At 37.8% G+C, this 15,908-nt stretch overlaps 1 protein-coding gene and 1 long non-coding RNA gene across 2 annotated transcripts; both read left to right on the plus strand.

Annotated features, from left to right (window-relative positions):
* The first annotated feature begins 979 nt into the window (after positions 1-979).
* LOC110093952 (wall-associated receptor kinase 2) lies at positions 980-6,365 on the plus strand. The gene is made up of 4 exons (XM_028701303.1): positions 980-1,446; positions 1,622-2,139; positions 4,839-5,006; positions 5,081-6,365. Exons 1-4 carry the CDS (start codon positions 1,070-1,072, stop codon positions 6,166-6,168), a joined length of 2,151 nt encoding a protein of 716 aa, XP_028557136.1. The 5' UTR covers positions 980-1,069; the 3' UTR covers positions 6,169-6,365.
* Positions 2,161-4,130, plus strand: LOC114581358. Its single transcript, XR_003703279.1, has 2 exons — positions 2,161-2,461; positions 4,043-4,130. It is a non-coding gene; the product is annotated as an uncharacterized LOC114581358 (long non-coding RNA).
* Positions 6,366-15,908: the final 9,543 nt, after the last annotated feature.

Below are 15,908 nucleotides of genomic sequence, written 5' to 3' on the forward strand. Positions count from 1 at the left end.
GGCGGACATCCGGCGTTGGTGGAGCAACGGTGGTTCGTCGGAACTCCGGCGGTGGTCCCGCGAAACTCCGGCTGTGGTGGAGGAGGCTAGGAAGCAAGAGCGATCTCCGATCTCTCTCTTTTTTCCTTAGACTCAGGAGTCTTTTTTCAAGAGGAGAGGGAGCTCTATTTATAGATTTTGGAAATGGCATGACCCGTTAATAGGTGGAGGATCAAGGGTAAGTTGGGAGTGGTTGAATGGACGGCCGATCTTGAATCCCTTGATCATGAACCGTTCGATGGATGTTTGAATGTGGTAGTGATGTCAGAATTCAGTGATCTTGAGCTCCTTTGATTCTTCTTATCGAGCCGCTTGATTCGACTATAAGTTTGTTATGTTTGGAAGCCGTTTGGTAATCCAAATTGTGGTTTGAACTTTCCAACAGTGCTTCGGGTCCTTGATTTGGACCCATTTGAGCTAGGATTGGGTCGAATTTGGTGTCGTTGGGTTCGTATTTCCGAGACGCTCAGTTCGACTATAAGTTTACTGAAATCGGAGTTCATATGCTCATGATTTTAATTTCGAAAGTTTCCAACATTGATTTTTCTTTGAGATTTGTGCCCGATCAAGATAATTTTCGGATGATATATCAGAGTTTATTTTAAGATAATTATAATACACAAATAATTATAAATTTAAGATCTTTATGAGGACAAATTTTTACATACGATCTATTGGACCAGGAGGAATGAATGTTTACATTCATGACTCATGAGCTTGTTTTTCTCTTGGACGGTTTTTCTGGCAATTAGAGAACAACTCTAATTCAACATCATTTTAATTGTTGAGGCATAATTTTTACTCATTTTTAGTCCAAATTTTTTGTCAGAATTTTATTTTATTTTATTTTTTGGTTTCTATGAGTTTGGCCTCTTTTGTTGCTTATAGACTCTTTTGAACTTTTTCCAATTTGCAGTTTCTAGAAACTCATTGGCGCAAGAAAAGCCCTACTAGGGCCAAATCATATAACTATTTGGGATCGTGGGCTTGGAAGATTCTCGTAGCAGAGTGAAATAGAACAGAACTCGGGATGGCAGTTACAAGAAAGAACGAAGCAAACATCTTAATGAGATTAACCCGCTCTCTGCCCCTCCCATGGCTTCTCTTCTTCCTCCTCCTCCAAACCCTAGTCTTTTCTCAACCAACAACACAAACCTGCTCCCACTTCTGCGGCGACGTCAAAATCCCTTACCCTTTCGGCCTCAGCCCCAACTGTTCCCTCCCCGGCTTCCAACTCTCCTGCAACCTCCGCCAACCACCTCTCCCTCCTATCCTCTCCCTCCCCGGCACTAAACTTCGCATCCTCGACATCTCCAATGGCGAACTCCGCATAGATTCCTCCCGTTTCATTGCCTCCCACTGCGCTGGCGGCCAGAGCACCCTCCCTCATCTCACTCTCCCTCGAACCAGCCCATTCACCTTTTCAGGCTCCTCGAACCGCTTCATCGCCATCGGCTGCGACACCGTCGCCGTCATCAAAGACGGAGATGGCACATTCACCAGTGGCTGTGTGTCGCTCTGCGCCGGCCCAGAGAGCATTCCCGGTGCCACAGCAGCGGGGGTGTCTCACTCTCCCTCGAACCAGCCCATTCACCTTTTCAGGCTCCTCGAACCGCTTCATCGCCATCGGCTGCGACACCGTCGCCGTCATCTCGGACGGTGATGGCACATTCACCAGCGGCTGTGTGTCGCTCTGCGCCGGCCCTGAGAGCATTGTCGGTGCCACAGCAGCAGGGGAGTGCTCAGGCGTCGGATGCTGTGAGGCTGCGGTTCCCTATGGGAGAAGGCATCTCAGCCTTGCAGCAAGAAGTATTTTTGGCTACGTCAATGTCTCGCCTTTTTCGAACTGCAGTTATTCCTTCCTGTCGGAAAACGGAGGGCACCAGTTTAAGGTGGAGGATTTAAGGGATTTCAACAGTAGAGCGAGCATATCTACGAGGCTGGACTGGGCGGTTGGGGAAGGTGATGGGTGCTCGAGCGCTTACCTATGCGGGGAAAATGGCTACTGCGTGCCTTCGCCGAGAGGAAGCGGGTATCTCTGTAATTGTTTACAGGGGTTTAAGGGGAACCCATACCTAAATGGTTCCTATGGCTGCCAAGGTATGTATTAGTGCATATAGATGTATAAAAATCTGTATTATTATTTTAGTTAATATATATGTGCTTATGTAAGGAGGTGGCATCTATCCATTGGTTATTATGTTTTGGGGCCACTCTTATTCTTTATATATACTAGGTGTTTCTCTCAAATGGGTGAACAAGTGAATGGCTCAAATTCTTTCTTCTCTTTTTTGCATAGTATTCTTCTTTCTACTTCTTCCTTGTATTCAAGAATTTACTGCAAGACTATCTTGTTTTTCATGGTATCAGAGAGGGTCTGACAGATTGTTGTCAAAGGCAAACTCGGCTACATCGCAGCTAGGTGAGTATATAGATCCGGCAAATCTTGAAGATCCTCTCATACTCGTCACAAACTTCAACCCAAAGTAAAATTCTTGTGTTTTCCTGGGTTACTCTAACACTTATAAAGGATACAAGTTTCTAAACCTGACTACCAACAATATTATCATATCCAAACACACTACTTTTGATGAACAATCCTTTCCATTCACCAAGGTCTCTTCCTCTAGTAGTAAATTTGATGTGCATCTCTCATCGTTTCTTCTCAATCCCACATTTGTGACGACCTTCGCCCTGTCTCACGGACACCATAACATAAGTACTAATATGCCCTCACAAATTGTTCAGCATCAACCATGTCCTATCATTTCCTATCCCACTAATCAGATGCTGCAAAATGCCATGCCTTCGCCCTCACCTTCACCCACATTACCTAATCACCCTATGATTACTCGAAAACAAACAGGCTCACTGAAACCTCGAGTTTGTTTAAATCTCTTAAACCATCATAACTCGTCAGACTCTATTTTTGCACCTACTACATATGCCGAAGCGATCAAACACTTTGAGTGGCGTAAATAAATGGCTATGGAATTTCTGGCTTTATAGCAACAAGGAACCTGGAGTCTAGTTTAGTCACCTACGGACGCATCTGTTCTAGGATGTAAGTGGACATATCGAACCAATCTTCATGTTGATGGCTTGATAGCAAAATATAAGGCAAGGCTTGTTGCTCAAGGCAATCATCAAGAATATGGCTTAGATCACACAGAGACGTTCAACCCAGTAGCCAAATTACCTACAATTCGCAGTCTTCTTGTCATAGCTCTTCATAATAATTGGCATGCTCAATAGCTCCATGTAGAGAATGCTTTTCTACATGGCTGTCTCTTAGAAACAGTCTACATGGCCCAATCGAAAGGCTTTGAAGACTCTTCTCATCCTGACTATGTCTGTCATCTTCACAAAGTCATCTACAGACTAAAACAAACCCCAAGACAGTGGTACAACATGTTCATGTCCTATTTGGTGTCTCTTGACTTTGCTCACAGTAGCGCATATCCCTCTCTCCTAATATTCAAACAATTACAAAATCAAATATTCCTACTCATGTATGTGGATGACATTCTTATAATCGGTAACAATTAACAAGCCATTACAATAATTATTGCTAAAATCGATAGCAAATTTTCAATGAAATACCTTGGTGAAGCACATGATTTTCTTAGCATCAAAATTGATCATCATGATCAAACGTATTTTCTCTCCCAAAAGCAATATGCATACTTACTCTTAAAATAGGCTCAACTAACTCAATGCAATTCATTATCTAATCGTAACTGTATGAAGCTTCCCACGGTATTTCCTACGGAATCTGTGCTCTCTGATTTACATATCTACAGAAGACTTGTGAGTTTTCTTCAATACTTGACGCTTACTCGCCTTGACATAGCATATAGCGTCAATCAACTATCTCAGAACATGTATAATCCTCTTCAACTAAATATTTACCTTCTTAAACGGATTCTACGCTACATGAAATGTATGCTTGATTATGGTATATCAATTACAAAAACTAATCTTGTTCTTAAATCCTTTTCAGATGCTGATTAGGCTGGAGATCCAATCTCTAGAAAGTCTACATCTGGCTATTGCTCATTTTTGAGAGACACAATCATATTCTGGACGGTCAAAAAGCAACACATGATAGCAAGATCATCAACATAATCCGAGTACCGTGCACTGGCAACTCTTACATCGGACATTATCTAGCTTCATAGGCTTCTCACAGATTTTGGCATGCCTCAAGATTATCCTACAGAAATGTATTGTGACAATACTTCCGCTATTGCACTTGCCAATAACCCGTCTTTCATGCTCGCATGAAGCACATCAAAATTGATCAGAAATTCATTTGGGATCACATACAAAACCACAATGTTCGTCTTCTGCCTATAAGCACCATAGATCAAGTGTCTGATATCTTCACCAAGTGGTTATCTACACCTCGGTTTCACCAACTCCGGCTCAAACTGACTGTCATCCAGGACCCAACAGTTTGCAGGGGTTTACTAATGCATAAAGATGTATAAAAACTTATATTATTATTTTAGTTAATATATATGTGCTTATGTAATGAGGTGGCATTTATCCATTAGTTCTTATGTATAGGGGCCACTCTCATTCTCTATATATACTAGGTGTTTCTCTGTAGTAGGTGAAAAGTGAATGGCTCAATTTTGTTCTTCTCTTTTCGCATAGTCTTCTTCTTTCTACTTCTTTCTTGTATTCAAGAACTACCGCAAGGCTATCTTGTTCTTCAGTATGAATTGCGCTATCGAAACAATGGTTGCCTTAAAATTTGAAGCGAATGTAAACCCTCTACTTCTTTCCTGCAGATGTTAATGAATGCCTCAACACTGATACTAGCCCATGCGTACCCGAAGCTCGATGCCAGAATTTGGTCTCTGGGTACAAATGTTCTTGCCCGTTTGGTAGAACTGGCGATGGAACGAAGAATCGCTCCGGTTGCAGAAATATTTTTCCGATTGTAGAAGCCATTCTAGGTGCATAAAATTTATCCTATTTGTGCAGTGAAGTATTGTAGCTTTTTATAAATTCTTCTCATTCTTTATCGTAGGAACGGCTCTGGTGATTGGAGTGATACTTGTTTTTGGGCTCTGGATCTACTTTGCATCAAAGCAGAGATCCCTCATCAAACTAAGGGAACAATACTTCAGACAGAATGGTGGACTTTTGCTGAAACATCAAATCTCCACCCGAGAAGGATTTGCTGACAACACCAGAATCTTCTCATCGGAAGAGCTACAGCGAGCCACCGCAGGTTACAGTGATAACCGAATCATCGGCACTGGTAGCAACGGCACAGTCTATAAGGGCATCCTCGATGACCAAGTGACGGTCTCCGTAATGAAGTCCCGAGCACTGGAGCGCTCCCAGATCGATCAGTTCATCAACGAGGTCTTCATCCTCTCACATATCAACCACAGAAACGTTGTAAGGCTCCTCGGCTGCTGCCTTGAAACTAAAGTTCCAATGCTCATCTTCGAGTTCGTAGCCAATGGAACTCTGTACAAGCAACTGCATGAAAGGGACTATGGTAGACGGCTGCAATGGAAGGATAGAGTGAGGATTGCTATTGAGACAGCAGAAGCGCTTGCTTACCTGCACTCGGTCGCATCCATGTCAATCTTCCACCGAGATATTAACTCGTCGAATATTTTGTTGGATGATAACTTCACTGCAAAGATCTCAGATTTCGGTATCTCAACAATGGTTCCTATGGACCACACAAAGGTGCCTATTTTGGTGCGGGGGACGTTTGGATATTTGGATCCCGACTACTTTCAGACGAGCCAGTTGACTGCGAAGAGCGGCGTATACAGCTTTGGTGTTGTGCTAGTTGAGCTTCTGACGGGTGAAAAGCCGGTTTCGTTTGAGAGATCGAAGGAAGATAGCAATCTGGCAATGTACTTTTTGTCTTCTCTCAACTGCAAGGATCTTTGGGAATTCATTGACGTGGAAGTGATGAGAGAAGGGAACTTCGAGCAGGTGAGCGCGGTTGCAGAGCTTGCAAGGAAGTGCTTGCTGTTGAGAGGGGAGAAGCAGCCGACCACAAAGGAAGTGGCTCAGGAGCTTGCTCTTGTAGCTGGGTGTTGGAAGAATGAGGGTAATGGTGAAATTGAGGAAGAAAAAGTAGCGAGATAGGAAGTTTGATTGGTAATGAAGCAAATAGGAATATGCTAGATTTGCCGAACTGTTAAGTCATGCTGAAGAAACTGTATTAACATTGCTATGCTTTGGAAGTAACGTACATACCTATTCTTATGTAAAAGAGGTGTATGTAGAGAGTTATAAAAGGTGATGTACTATGCGTGCAGTAAAAGTGTTTGTTTTACGAGCTTAAGGTTTTGTTTGAGACGATTTTTTTATTACTTCTTAAAACAGTTTTTTAGTATATAAATTTTAATTTTTTACTAAAAAGCTATTTGAAGAAGCAATAAAAAACCGTCTCAAATGAAACCTAAGGTGAAGATTGCTTTGGTTGTTATAATCTTGTGGTTTGCTTTGCCTTAATGCTGATCCATGAGTTCTACTCATTAGCTGTCATTATTATCCCCCCCCTAAAATTGATGGTGAGGTTGAACAACAAGTTGGTTGCAAAGTTGCTGAAATTGGTGTGTTGGGAGCGATTTGGTGAGGATGTCCACTAGTTGGTCGTTAGAAGAAATCAGTATTGGTTGAATGCGGCAAGCTTGAAAATGCTCTCTGATGTAGTGATAGTTTTTATCGATGTGTTTTGTACAAACATGAAACACTGGGTTGGTAGCAATTGCTATTGTAGAGATGTTGTCAAAGTAAAGACCTGTAGGCTATGAGATTGGTATGTCAAAGTCTTGCAGAAGTCGTTATAGCCATATGATTTCGACAGCAGTTGCAGCGAGAGCCTTATATTTGTCTTTATTAGTGATCGAGCCAGAGTAGGTTGTTTATTGACATTCCATGAAATGAGGGTCGAAACAAGAAAGGACCAGTTGTTGGTTGTAGAGTGAAGAGTAATGGGGTCAGTAGCCCAATCTAAGTACAAATAGGATGTGAGTTGAAGCGAGCCGTGGGTGACGGGTAGTCCATATGATAATGTTCCTTTGATGTAGCGGCGTAAGTGTTTAAGAAGTTGAGTGTGTTCTGTGAGTGGATTGTATTGATTCAAATTGTATGCAGTGTCTAGACGTGTCATAGTCAAATATTTAAGGGTGCCGGTGAGATGGCGGTAGACATCTGACATAAAGGATAGTCTAGTAAGCTTGGGAGGGAGGTGTTAGTTAGCAGGTGTAGGATTACATGTGGATTTGCATGAGGTGAAACCTGCATTTGAAGTATGAAGAGTGCAAAGGATTCTTGTGATAAGAATAGTGATTTTTGGTGTTGTTAAATCTGGGGTATAATTGATGTATAAGCCATTTTTAATTAAGAGCTAGTGTAAGCAAAACACGAATAATTGGCATTTTTGATACGGGGCTAAATGTTTCTTGATAGTTTAGACCATTTTCTTGATAGTGACCATGAGCTACCAGCCTAGCTTTGTATCATTGAATGGAACCATCAGTGTTGAGTTTGAGACTATTGGTCAAGGGGTTGAAGGTTGGATGGTTTGGGGACAAGTGTCCAGGTGCCTTATTTCTATAAGGCTTAGAATTCTATGTATAGCATTCCTCTAGCAGAATGTTTAGAAGCCGTGTGAAGGTGGTGGGCTTTGTAGGTGTTGATGTTGATGAGAGTAGTTTGAAAATGTTGTATAGTTTTAGGTGTCTAGTTTGTGAGTGGGTGACCATTCAGTGTTTGGGATCTGGAGTGGCTGTTGTGGTTGAATGGTTAGGAGATTTATGAGGAGCTAGTTTTGTTTAGAAGCTGATAGAGGAATGGTGAGGTGAACTAGCTTGAGCATTTTATGGAGGTGGAGATATATTCTGAAGAGGTCATTGATGATAGGTAGTGGCAGTGAGAAGAAAGGGATTGGAATGAGTGGAGTGGCAGAGATAGGTTGTTGGAGATGAATAGAAGGAAAATGAATTTTTTGTGATTGGATATGACATTCAATTAATTAAGTATACCATAGTTAGAATGGCATCAGGCCATAAATTATATGGAAGATGAGCAACCTAGAGTAAAGTTATAAAATCTGAATGATGTGTCTGTGCTTACGCTCGATAAGGCCATTTTTTCGAGGGCTATATGGGCCGCTAGTTTGGTATAGGATGTTATAAGCTTAAAAAGAGGTGAGTGAATGATTACAAAACTCAGTGCCATAATCAATTTTAAGTCATTTTATTTTAAATTGTTGTTTCAATTCAATGAAAGTTTTAAAGTTGATAAATATGTTTGTAACTACTGATTTAGCTCGGGTGGGAAACAAACATATATAACATGAGAAGTCATTAATAAGCAATAAATAGTATTTGTAGTCTTGATTTGATAACATCGTCCAATGACCCAATACATCTGAATGTAAATGCTCTAAATGATTACATTTATGATTGTTGGAAGATAAGAAAGGTAGTTTATGATTTTTAAAGGCCATACAAGAAAATTTGTTGGATGGTTGTGTTCAAATAATGAGATACCTATTATATTTGGAGATGATGGATAATGTGCGAGAATGCAGATGTCTGAGATATTAGTGCCAACAAAGGTCAAATATGAGAGATGTGGTAAGAGCTAGAGGGGCTGACTAAGAGGGACGTTGCACTAGATAGAGACCATTATGGGAGGGGCCCTAATGGATGTAGTTGTGGCATTGATTCATGATTGTATAATGCAATGCATCAAAGGAAATGGATATTTTAATATCATGAGTGATTTTATAGTCAAATAGGAGATTGTGAGAAATATAAGGAGCATAGAGAACATGAGGTAGAAGTAACATACATGTAGGAGTTGGAAGAAGTCCTTGGCCAATGTAAATGATGGGAGTGGTGGATCTATTGCTAACAATATTTTGATCTACTCCTTTATAACATGTAGCCATTCATTCTGATGTGATGAGGAGGCCAGCATTGCTTTATGTATGGAGTTGGTAGACGATAGTGTATTGTTAATGTTTAGATGATGCTACCAAGTGGATGCAGAGTGTCATCTTTATTGCAAATTTATTAGATTGTAGGTGCAGGAGAGGAGCGATTAGGAGGAGGGGTACGAGTGGATGAGTTTTGTGGGAAGTAGGAATGACCATTAGAGTGCCTCCTGTGAGTGGTATAGAAGATATATGATGGGTTAGTAGAGGAATGAATTTAGGCATAATCAATTGTGAGGTTAATTTTTTCACTGATGAGAAGAGAGTGGATATCATCAAGGGATAAGGGTGTGACTTTGGTCCTGATTGAAGCTTTGAAGGATTGATATTGAGGAAGGAGACCATTGAAGGCGTATAGTATGAAATCTTCAGAATTAATGGTGGAGCTAGCTACTAAAATATTGTCTACCAATGTTTTGATATTAGTGTGAAATTGAGTAATCGATGAGCTTTTCATCGATATATTATTAAGATCATTGTTGAACTGAATAACGTGTGAACGATTAGTGGCCTAAAAAAGGCATTCCTATATGATCAAAATTTTGCAGCAAGTGATGAGGTGTTGGAAGTAGGGAAGAATGAAGGTGGTAACTGTCGAGCATAAAGAGGCTGCCAAATTTTGGTCTATGAGGAGCTATTAATGATGAGAATGATTGTCGGTAATGGTGGAGTCAGAGATTGAAATGGTAGGGGCTAGAATTTCTTATGTGTCGAATATAAAATAGGAGAAACCATTGGTAGTGAAGAGATTGAGAATTTGTGATTTCATATGGAGTATATATCATTCGAGAGTTGTGTAGGAACTATGGTTTTGAGGTTAGAGAGAACAATTTTTTTGGAAGAGGGAATGTGAGGTTCATGAAAGAATGAAGAGAAATATGGTTCAGATTTAAATTTGATCCAAAGTTGATCAAACTCAAATATCTTTGATCCATCTTTTTTATAATACATGTTAAAAAAGTTGATATGAATTTTGTTTAGTTAATCTATTTATCACATAGATCATATAGTTTTTTAGATCATTCTTATCTACTTAATATGAAATGACCCATTTAACCTAAACCTAACCCATTTAGCTCAAACATGGATGGTAATCTGATCAATTTCAATTTGTTTGGGTCAATTAAAATATGACAAAAAATTAATTGGGTTAATGCAAACAAAAATTATGAGTTTAATTCATTTGAATTATAAAATCAGTTCATTTATTAAATTATTTAAAATAAGTGATTTAAGTATCATTTTAATGATTTTGAAATAACACAAATGTAATTAAATATTCAAGTTTTTAAAAAAAACATTAATATGTCACCAAAAATTGCCTCGATCGAGCATGAATCTTGAGTCATATTTTAATTCAAAACCTTTAAAATTAAATTTGGGATCATCCGAACTCCAATTTCAGTAAGCCTATTGTCAAATGGGATGTCCAAAAAAGATGAACCCAACAACATCAAAGTCAGTTTAATATGAACCCAAATGGGCCCAAACAAGGGACCATAACATATTTGTAAACTTTAAAGTATTAATTAGATGACCAAATTATATCTAAATATTTCATGAATATGGTTATATTATTTGGCTTGAATAAACAAATCCTATGAGCCCAAGATCACTCAATTCAAACATCATTAACATATTTAAATGATAAATAAACACTCCATGATAAATGGGACCAATATGGGCTATTTGATGGGGCACTTTGAATTTTCTTGAGCTCTTCTCCATATTTATGATGCATGCAACTTCAAAAAATTTATAAATAGGCCCCTCACATCTAAGTGGGGTTTTGGGAGGAGGAGGTTAAGACCTTGGGCTAGAGATTCAAGAGAGCTCTCTAAGGCATGAATCATGAAGCTCCACCTGAGCACAACTTCTTGCAAACCCTCACCACCCAGTTGCCACAATCAAACTTTTACCAATCGATCATTATTGTACAACTAGTCAGCCACCACTATCAAACCTCTGCCTGACCATTATCATCAGATGTATGTTTAGTCAATGTTGTAGCATCTTTGATGCCCGACTATAGTTCCTTTAACCTCAATTGCTCGACTATAGCCCCTTTGACCATCAGTGTCCGACTATGATCTCTCTGACCACCATTACATAACTATGACCCCTCTAGCCTCCATCACCTAACAACGACCCCTTCAACCACCATAACCTAACTACAATCCTTCAAACCTCAATTGCCTATCGACTTTAGTCCTCAAATCACAATCACTCGACTACGATTCTTATACCATTTCCTCATGGTTATAATCCTTCCAACCATTATTTCATAACTGTGATCCTCGAACCACCATCACCTAACTATGGTCCTTCTGACCCCAGTCACTTCATTGTGGTCCTTTTGACCATACTAGCCTAACTACAGACCCTCATACCACCTTTGATTGATGAAGGTCCCTCCAACTTCAGTTGCTGACTACAGTCCCTTCAACCTCCATCACCTGTCAATTATGGTCCCTTCGGGAACTATCACCCTATAATGGTCCCTCCTATCTCAGTCACCTGATTACGACCCCTTTGACAACCATTACTAAGCTATGTTCCCTCTAATCTCGATTATTTGAGAATAATTTCTTTGACCTCCATTGCCAGATTATGATCTTTTGACCACCATCACCGAACTATATTCCTTTTGACCTTAGTATCTCTCCTGACTACGATACTTGAATCATAATCACTAGACTATAATTCTTGGATCATTATCACCTAATTATAATCTTTCCGACCATTATTTCCCATTGAATAAGTTCCTCGGACTAGAGCCACTTGACTATAGTCCTTCCAACCTTAGTTGCCTGACTATGGACCCTGGGACCATCATCGTTGACAAAGGTCCCTTCGACCTCAATATCTTGACTACAGTCCCTTCTTCATCCATTACCCACTGACTAAGATCCCTTTGACCACCATCACCTGATAATAGCCCCTCTTTCTTTAATCACTTTATTACAGTCCTTTTGACCACCATCACCTAACAATGATTCATTTGACCTCAATCTCTTGACTATGATCCCTTTGACCACTATCGTCCAACTATAGTTCTTCTGACCTTAGTCACTAAACTAATGTCCCTTTAACCTCCATCACAAACTACAGTCTCTCCATCCACTGTTACCCAAGGTCACACAACTATAATCATTTTATGTTAGTAACATCTTAAATTTTGCACAATATAATACTACAACCACTCAAAAGAATTGCTCGCAATTATTTTTACTTTTGACAAATTTAGGTCCTATTTGATTGACACTATAACAATTATTTATACTGATCATTGTACAATCAAATATCATATGCAAAGAAAGAAACCAAACCCAGATTTGTGAGATGGATTCTTTTATTACAAAATTTTGATGAAGAAATTTTGGATTGGAAATGAACTAAAAATTAAATTGTCTATCATCTTTTTAAATTTTCGAAAGAAGACCATGCATCTGATGAGCTTAAATTAATGAGTTTTTTTCTGGTGATTTTTTTTGTATCTAAATTGATTGTCATTGCATGCTAATACTGTCAATTTTATTATTAGTGGTATACTTCCATTTGATTTATCTTCTATTCAGAATAGAAAGTTCTTACACAATGCTAAATATTAGTTTTTGGATGAACCATATTTGTTTAGAGCTTGCAATGATTATTATGAGATGTGCCCCTAAGGAAGAAGTATAATCCATAATTATGGAATGACATGATTCTCTTTATGGTGGTCATTTGAAGGATTTAAAACTACTTCTAAGATCCTCCAATGATGATTTTATTAGCCTACTATATTTAAGGATGTTAATGATTATTTTAGAAGATGTGATAAATGCCAAAGAGGAGACAATATTTCTTTAAAAAAAATTCCCTTGAACTCATGTTGAAGATATTTATTCACAAGAAATTTTAAGTACTAGTTAGATAAACAATCACACAGATTATTTAGCATTCTAACTATCACATCAACTCTTGGTCATTTCTTGCCCCTCAATTTCACATAGCATCATAATCTCATGAAATATTAATTTCTTATGTAAAATTTTAGAAAAAAAATATTAAAGAAGAGAATGTAGAAGAGGGAAAATCTCACTAGACACAGCTCATCTTGGCCTGTTGGTTTAGAGCTTAGGCTATCAACTAAGAGGCCTTGGGTTCAAGTATTTGTGTATGCGATGTGTGAGTGAGTTTGTCTTAATTGGCCTAAATGGCCCCAAAAAAATCTCACTAGTACTCTGACCTCTTTGATAGAATAGAGCTCCGGCCCATCCTATAATTATCGAAGCAACAGACCTCAATCCCATCAACAGCCTATTCCTCCTTATCATAATAATCTCCAACAAACAAAGATGACATGACCTCCTTTGCATCATTTGGTTCACAAACACCATTAAATTCATGGCCTGATGAGCCTCATCTACGACCACCAAGCCTAGTGTATTGCAGCTTGACTTATAAAATTCATAAACCCCCAATCCACATCACTAGTTTTGTAAAATGAAATCTCCCAAGCCTCGTGTGTTACAAGTAGCAAAGGACACGGGAGGAAGAAGGTTGGTGGCCTAGGGAGACAGACGTGGGAACTAGGGTATGGGAGAGAGGAGAGATGGGGCCATATTAGAGCAATTTTTTAAACTAAGTATCATTTAAATTATAATTAAGTGATCTATTAACCAACAAAAAAAATTAAACTCACCAAAGTTGCTTGTTTAACAAGCGACTTATTTAGGTAGTCGTTAAGCTGAGCAAGCAGAAAAATAATGAGAAAAGGGACTGCCAGTAAGTTGCCCATTAAATGAGTGACTTTAGCTTGTTACTTAAAAAAACAAAATTTTCGTATGAGTACTTTTAATTTATTTTTCTGAGTTATTTTGTCAAATCAAATCGTACAAAGTTGTATGGTCAAATCAATTTATTTTTACATATCATTATGTGTTTTGTCAAAACACTTTATAATGACAATTTCTGACCAATTAATTATTGTATTGTTAACTCATTTAGGCATGTCAAATCAAGCTTTTTTTAGTTCTGACCAATTAATTATTTCACCTATATACAAATGGAGTTCTCCTATAACTAGACAATCCTTTCCTTATTAGGATCAAACTAACTAGTATGCATTCATATCAAAATGTATCGAGCTAGAAAGTATGAGACTGAAAAAAATTTTTTGAAGCAGTTGATTATGGAGGATAGCAGTCAAGTTCGTAGATGTTTAGTGTTTTCAACTGATGATGCATTAGAGGATCAGGCTGAAACAAATCATATCTATTGGTGTTGTATGCAATCCTCTTTCTTACAAAATACATACCCTCCATCAACTCTATTGGAATTGAAAATTCTTCCTCGACTTGGCTACCAACATATTCCCTATCATTTGTTATGTCTTCATCTTATTCACGAGTTGTTGAATATGCCTTCCCAAACTCTTTGTTCACAATTACGCCTTCTATAGTGCCGATATTCGTGTAACAATAACGTTGGACCATGTTATGGATCTCAAGGTTCATATCAACATTCACTTCATCTAAATAATATTATGCATCATCATCACCATCATCAAGAGTTGGATCGCTCGATCCATTGCTTATTGTTTCGTAACCAACATCGATATTGACCGATGGTCTCTCAGAAGTTCTTGGTATATCCTAGAAAAAACTTCTTTGTCGTTTACTTCATCACATAAATAATATTTTTTTAACAAGGTGAAATTTTTCACACAATAATACTTTATTTAATATGCATTTAAATGAAAAACATACTTAGCATATTGCAGCATAAAGCTTGGATTCATCGAAATGCCATCTGTTACCCGGTCGAAAGTATATGTCTCATGCACTTGAGATGTTAATTGCCCAGCAGCTAAATTTTATGTAGTAATATCTTTGACCTCCACATAAAGTAGAAGTATCTGCCCAATTGCATGCGATAACACCGTTTGCCAAACCATATCATCTTCCACAACCAAAGCTATGAACTCATTCCCTAAAGCCAGACGACAAACCAAGTTTACTGTGTACTTCGACGTATCATATTTAAGGGCTTTAAGAATCCTAATATTCAGTTGTTCTAAGTTCGTCTTAACATACACTTTCAAGGGCTATTACTTCCCCTAACATATATATATGTTGGTAAATATCTATCATTTAAAGACAACTGTCCACCATATATAGGAACAAAGGATGCTCATCGTCAAGGCATTGTTGCACTACTAAATATGCCTTATGATAACCTACAATTACATAACACAATCTTGCCTCAATTGAATAAATAATATCACACATAAGCATTTAACTAAATATATTTAAATATAAATCATTTTTTTTTTCAAAAGGATAACAAAACAATTTTATATTAAAATATTGCATTTACAAAATCTCATTCACCAAAATCAAAAAATCAATTCAACAAATTATATATTTACCAAATAATCTCATTCACACAATACAAAAAAAAATAAAGTTTCATTCAATGCACCCATATTCATTCTATGGGTGATAGACATGTAATTTTAAAATTTTAAGTATTAGATATATAAATTAAATAGAATGAAATAAAGTGGTATGTATGACTTAAGGTTGTTTTTTTTGCCTAATTTTTTAAATTAAAAAATAAGCATTTAGGAAAATATTTATAGATAATTTGAAAGTTGGAAATGTTGCATGTGTAAATGGTTCCTTCTTTATATCACATTAGAAACTCCTCAAAAAATCATATTCTTCTTAACAATATGTTAATCAATTAATTTAAATGAGCCTCACTTGCTAAAGTATTTTATCTTGAACATAATCTTTGAAAGAGAGAATAATATTACTTTGAATTTCATAATTTTATTTTCAAAAACTTTGTAATATTTCTTTAGAAAATATAATAGCATTTATATAGC

The sequence above is a fragment of the Dendrobium catenatum genome, unplaced genomic scaffold (assembly GCF_001605985.2).
Source record: "Dendrobium catenatum unplaced genomic scaffold, ASM160598v2 fragScaff_scaffold_1674, whole genome shotgun sequence".
NCBI classification, from domain to species: Eukaryota; Viridiplantae; Streptophyta; class Magnoliopsida; order Asparagales; family Orchidaceae; genus Dendrobium; species Dendrobium catenatum.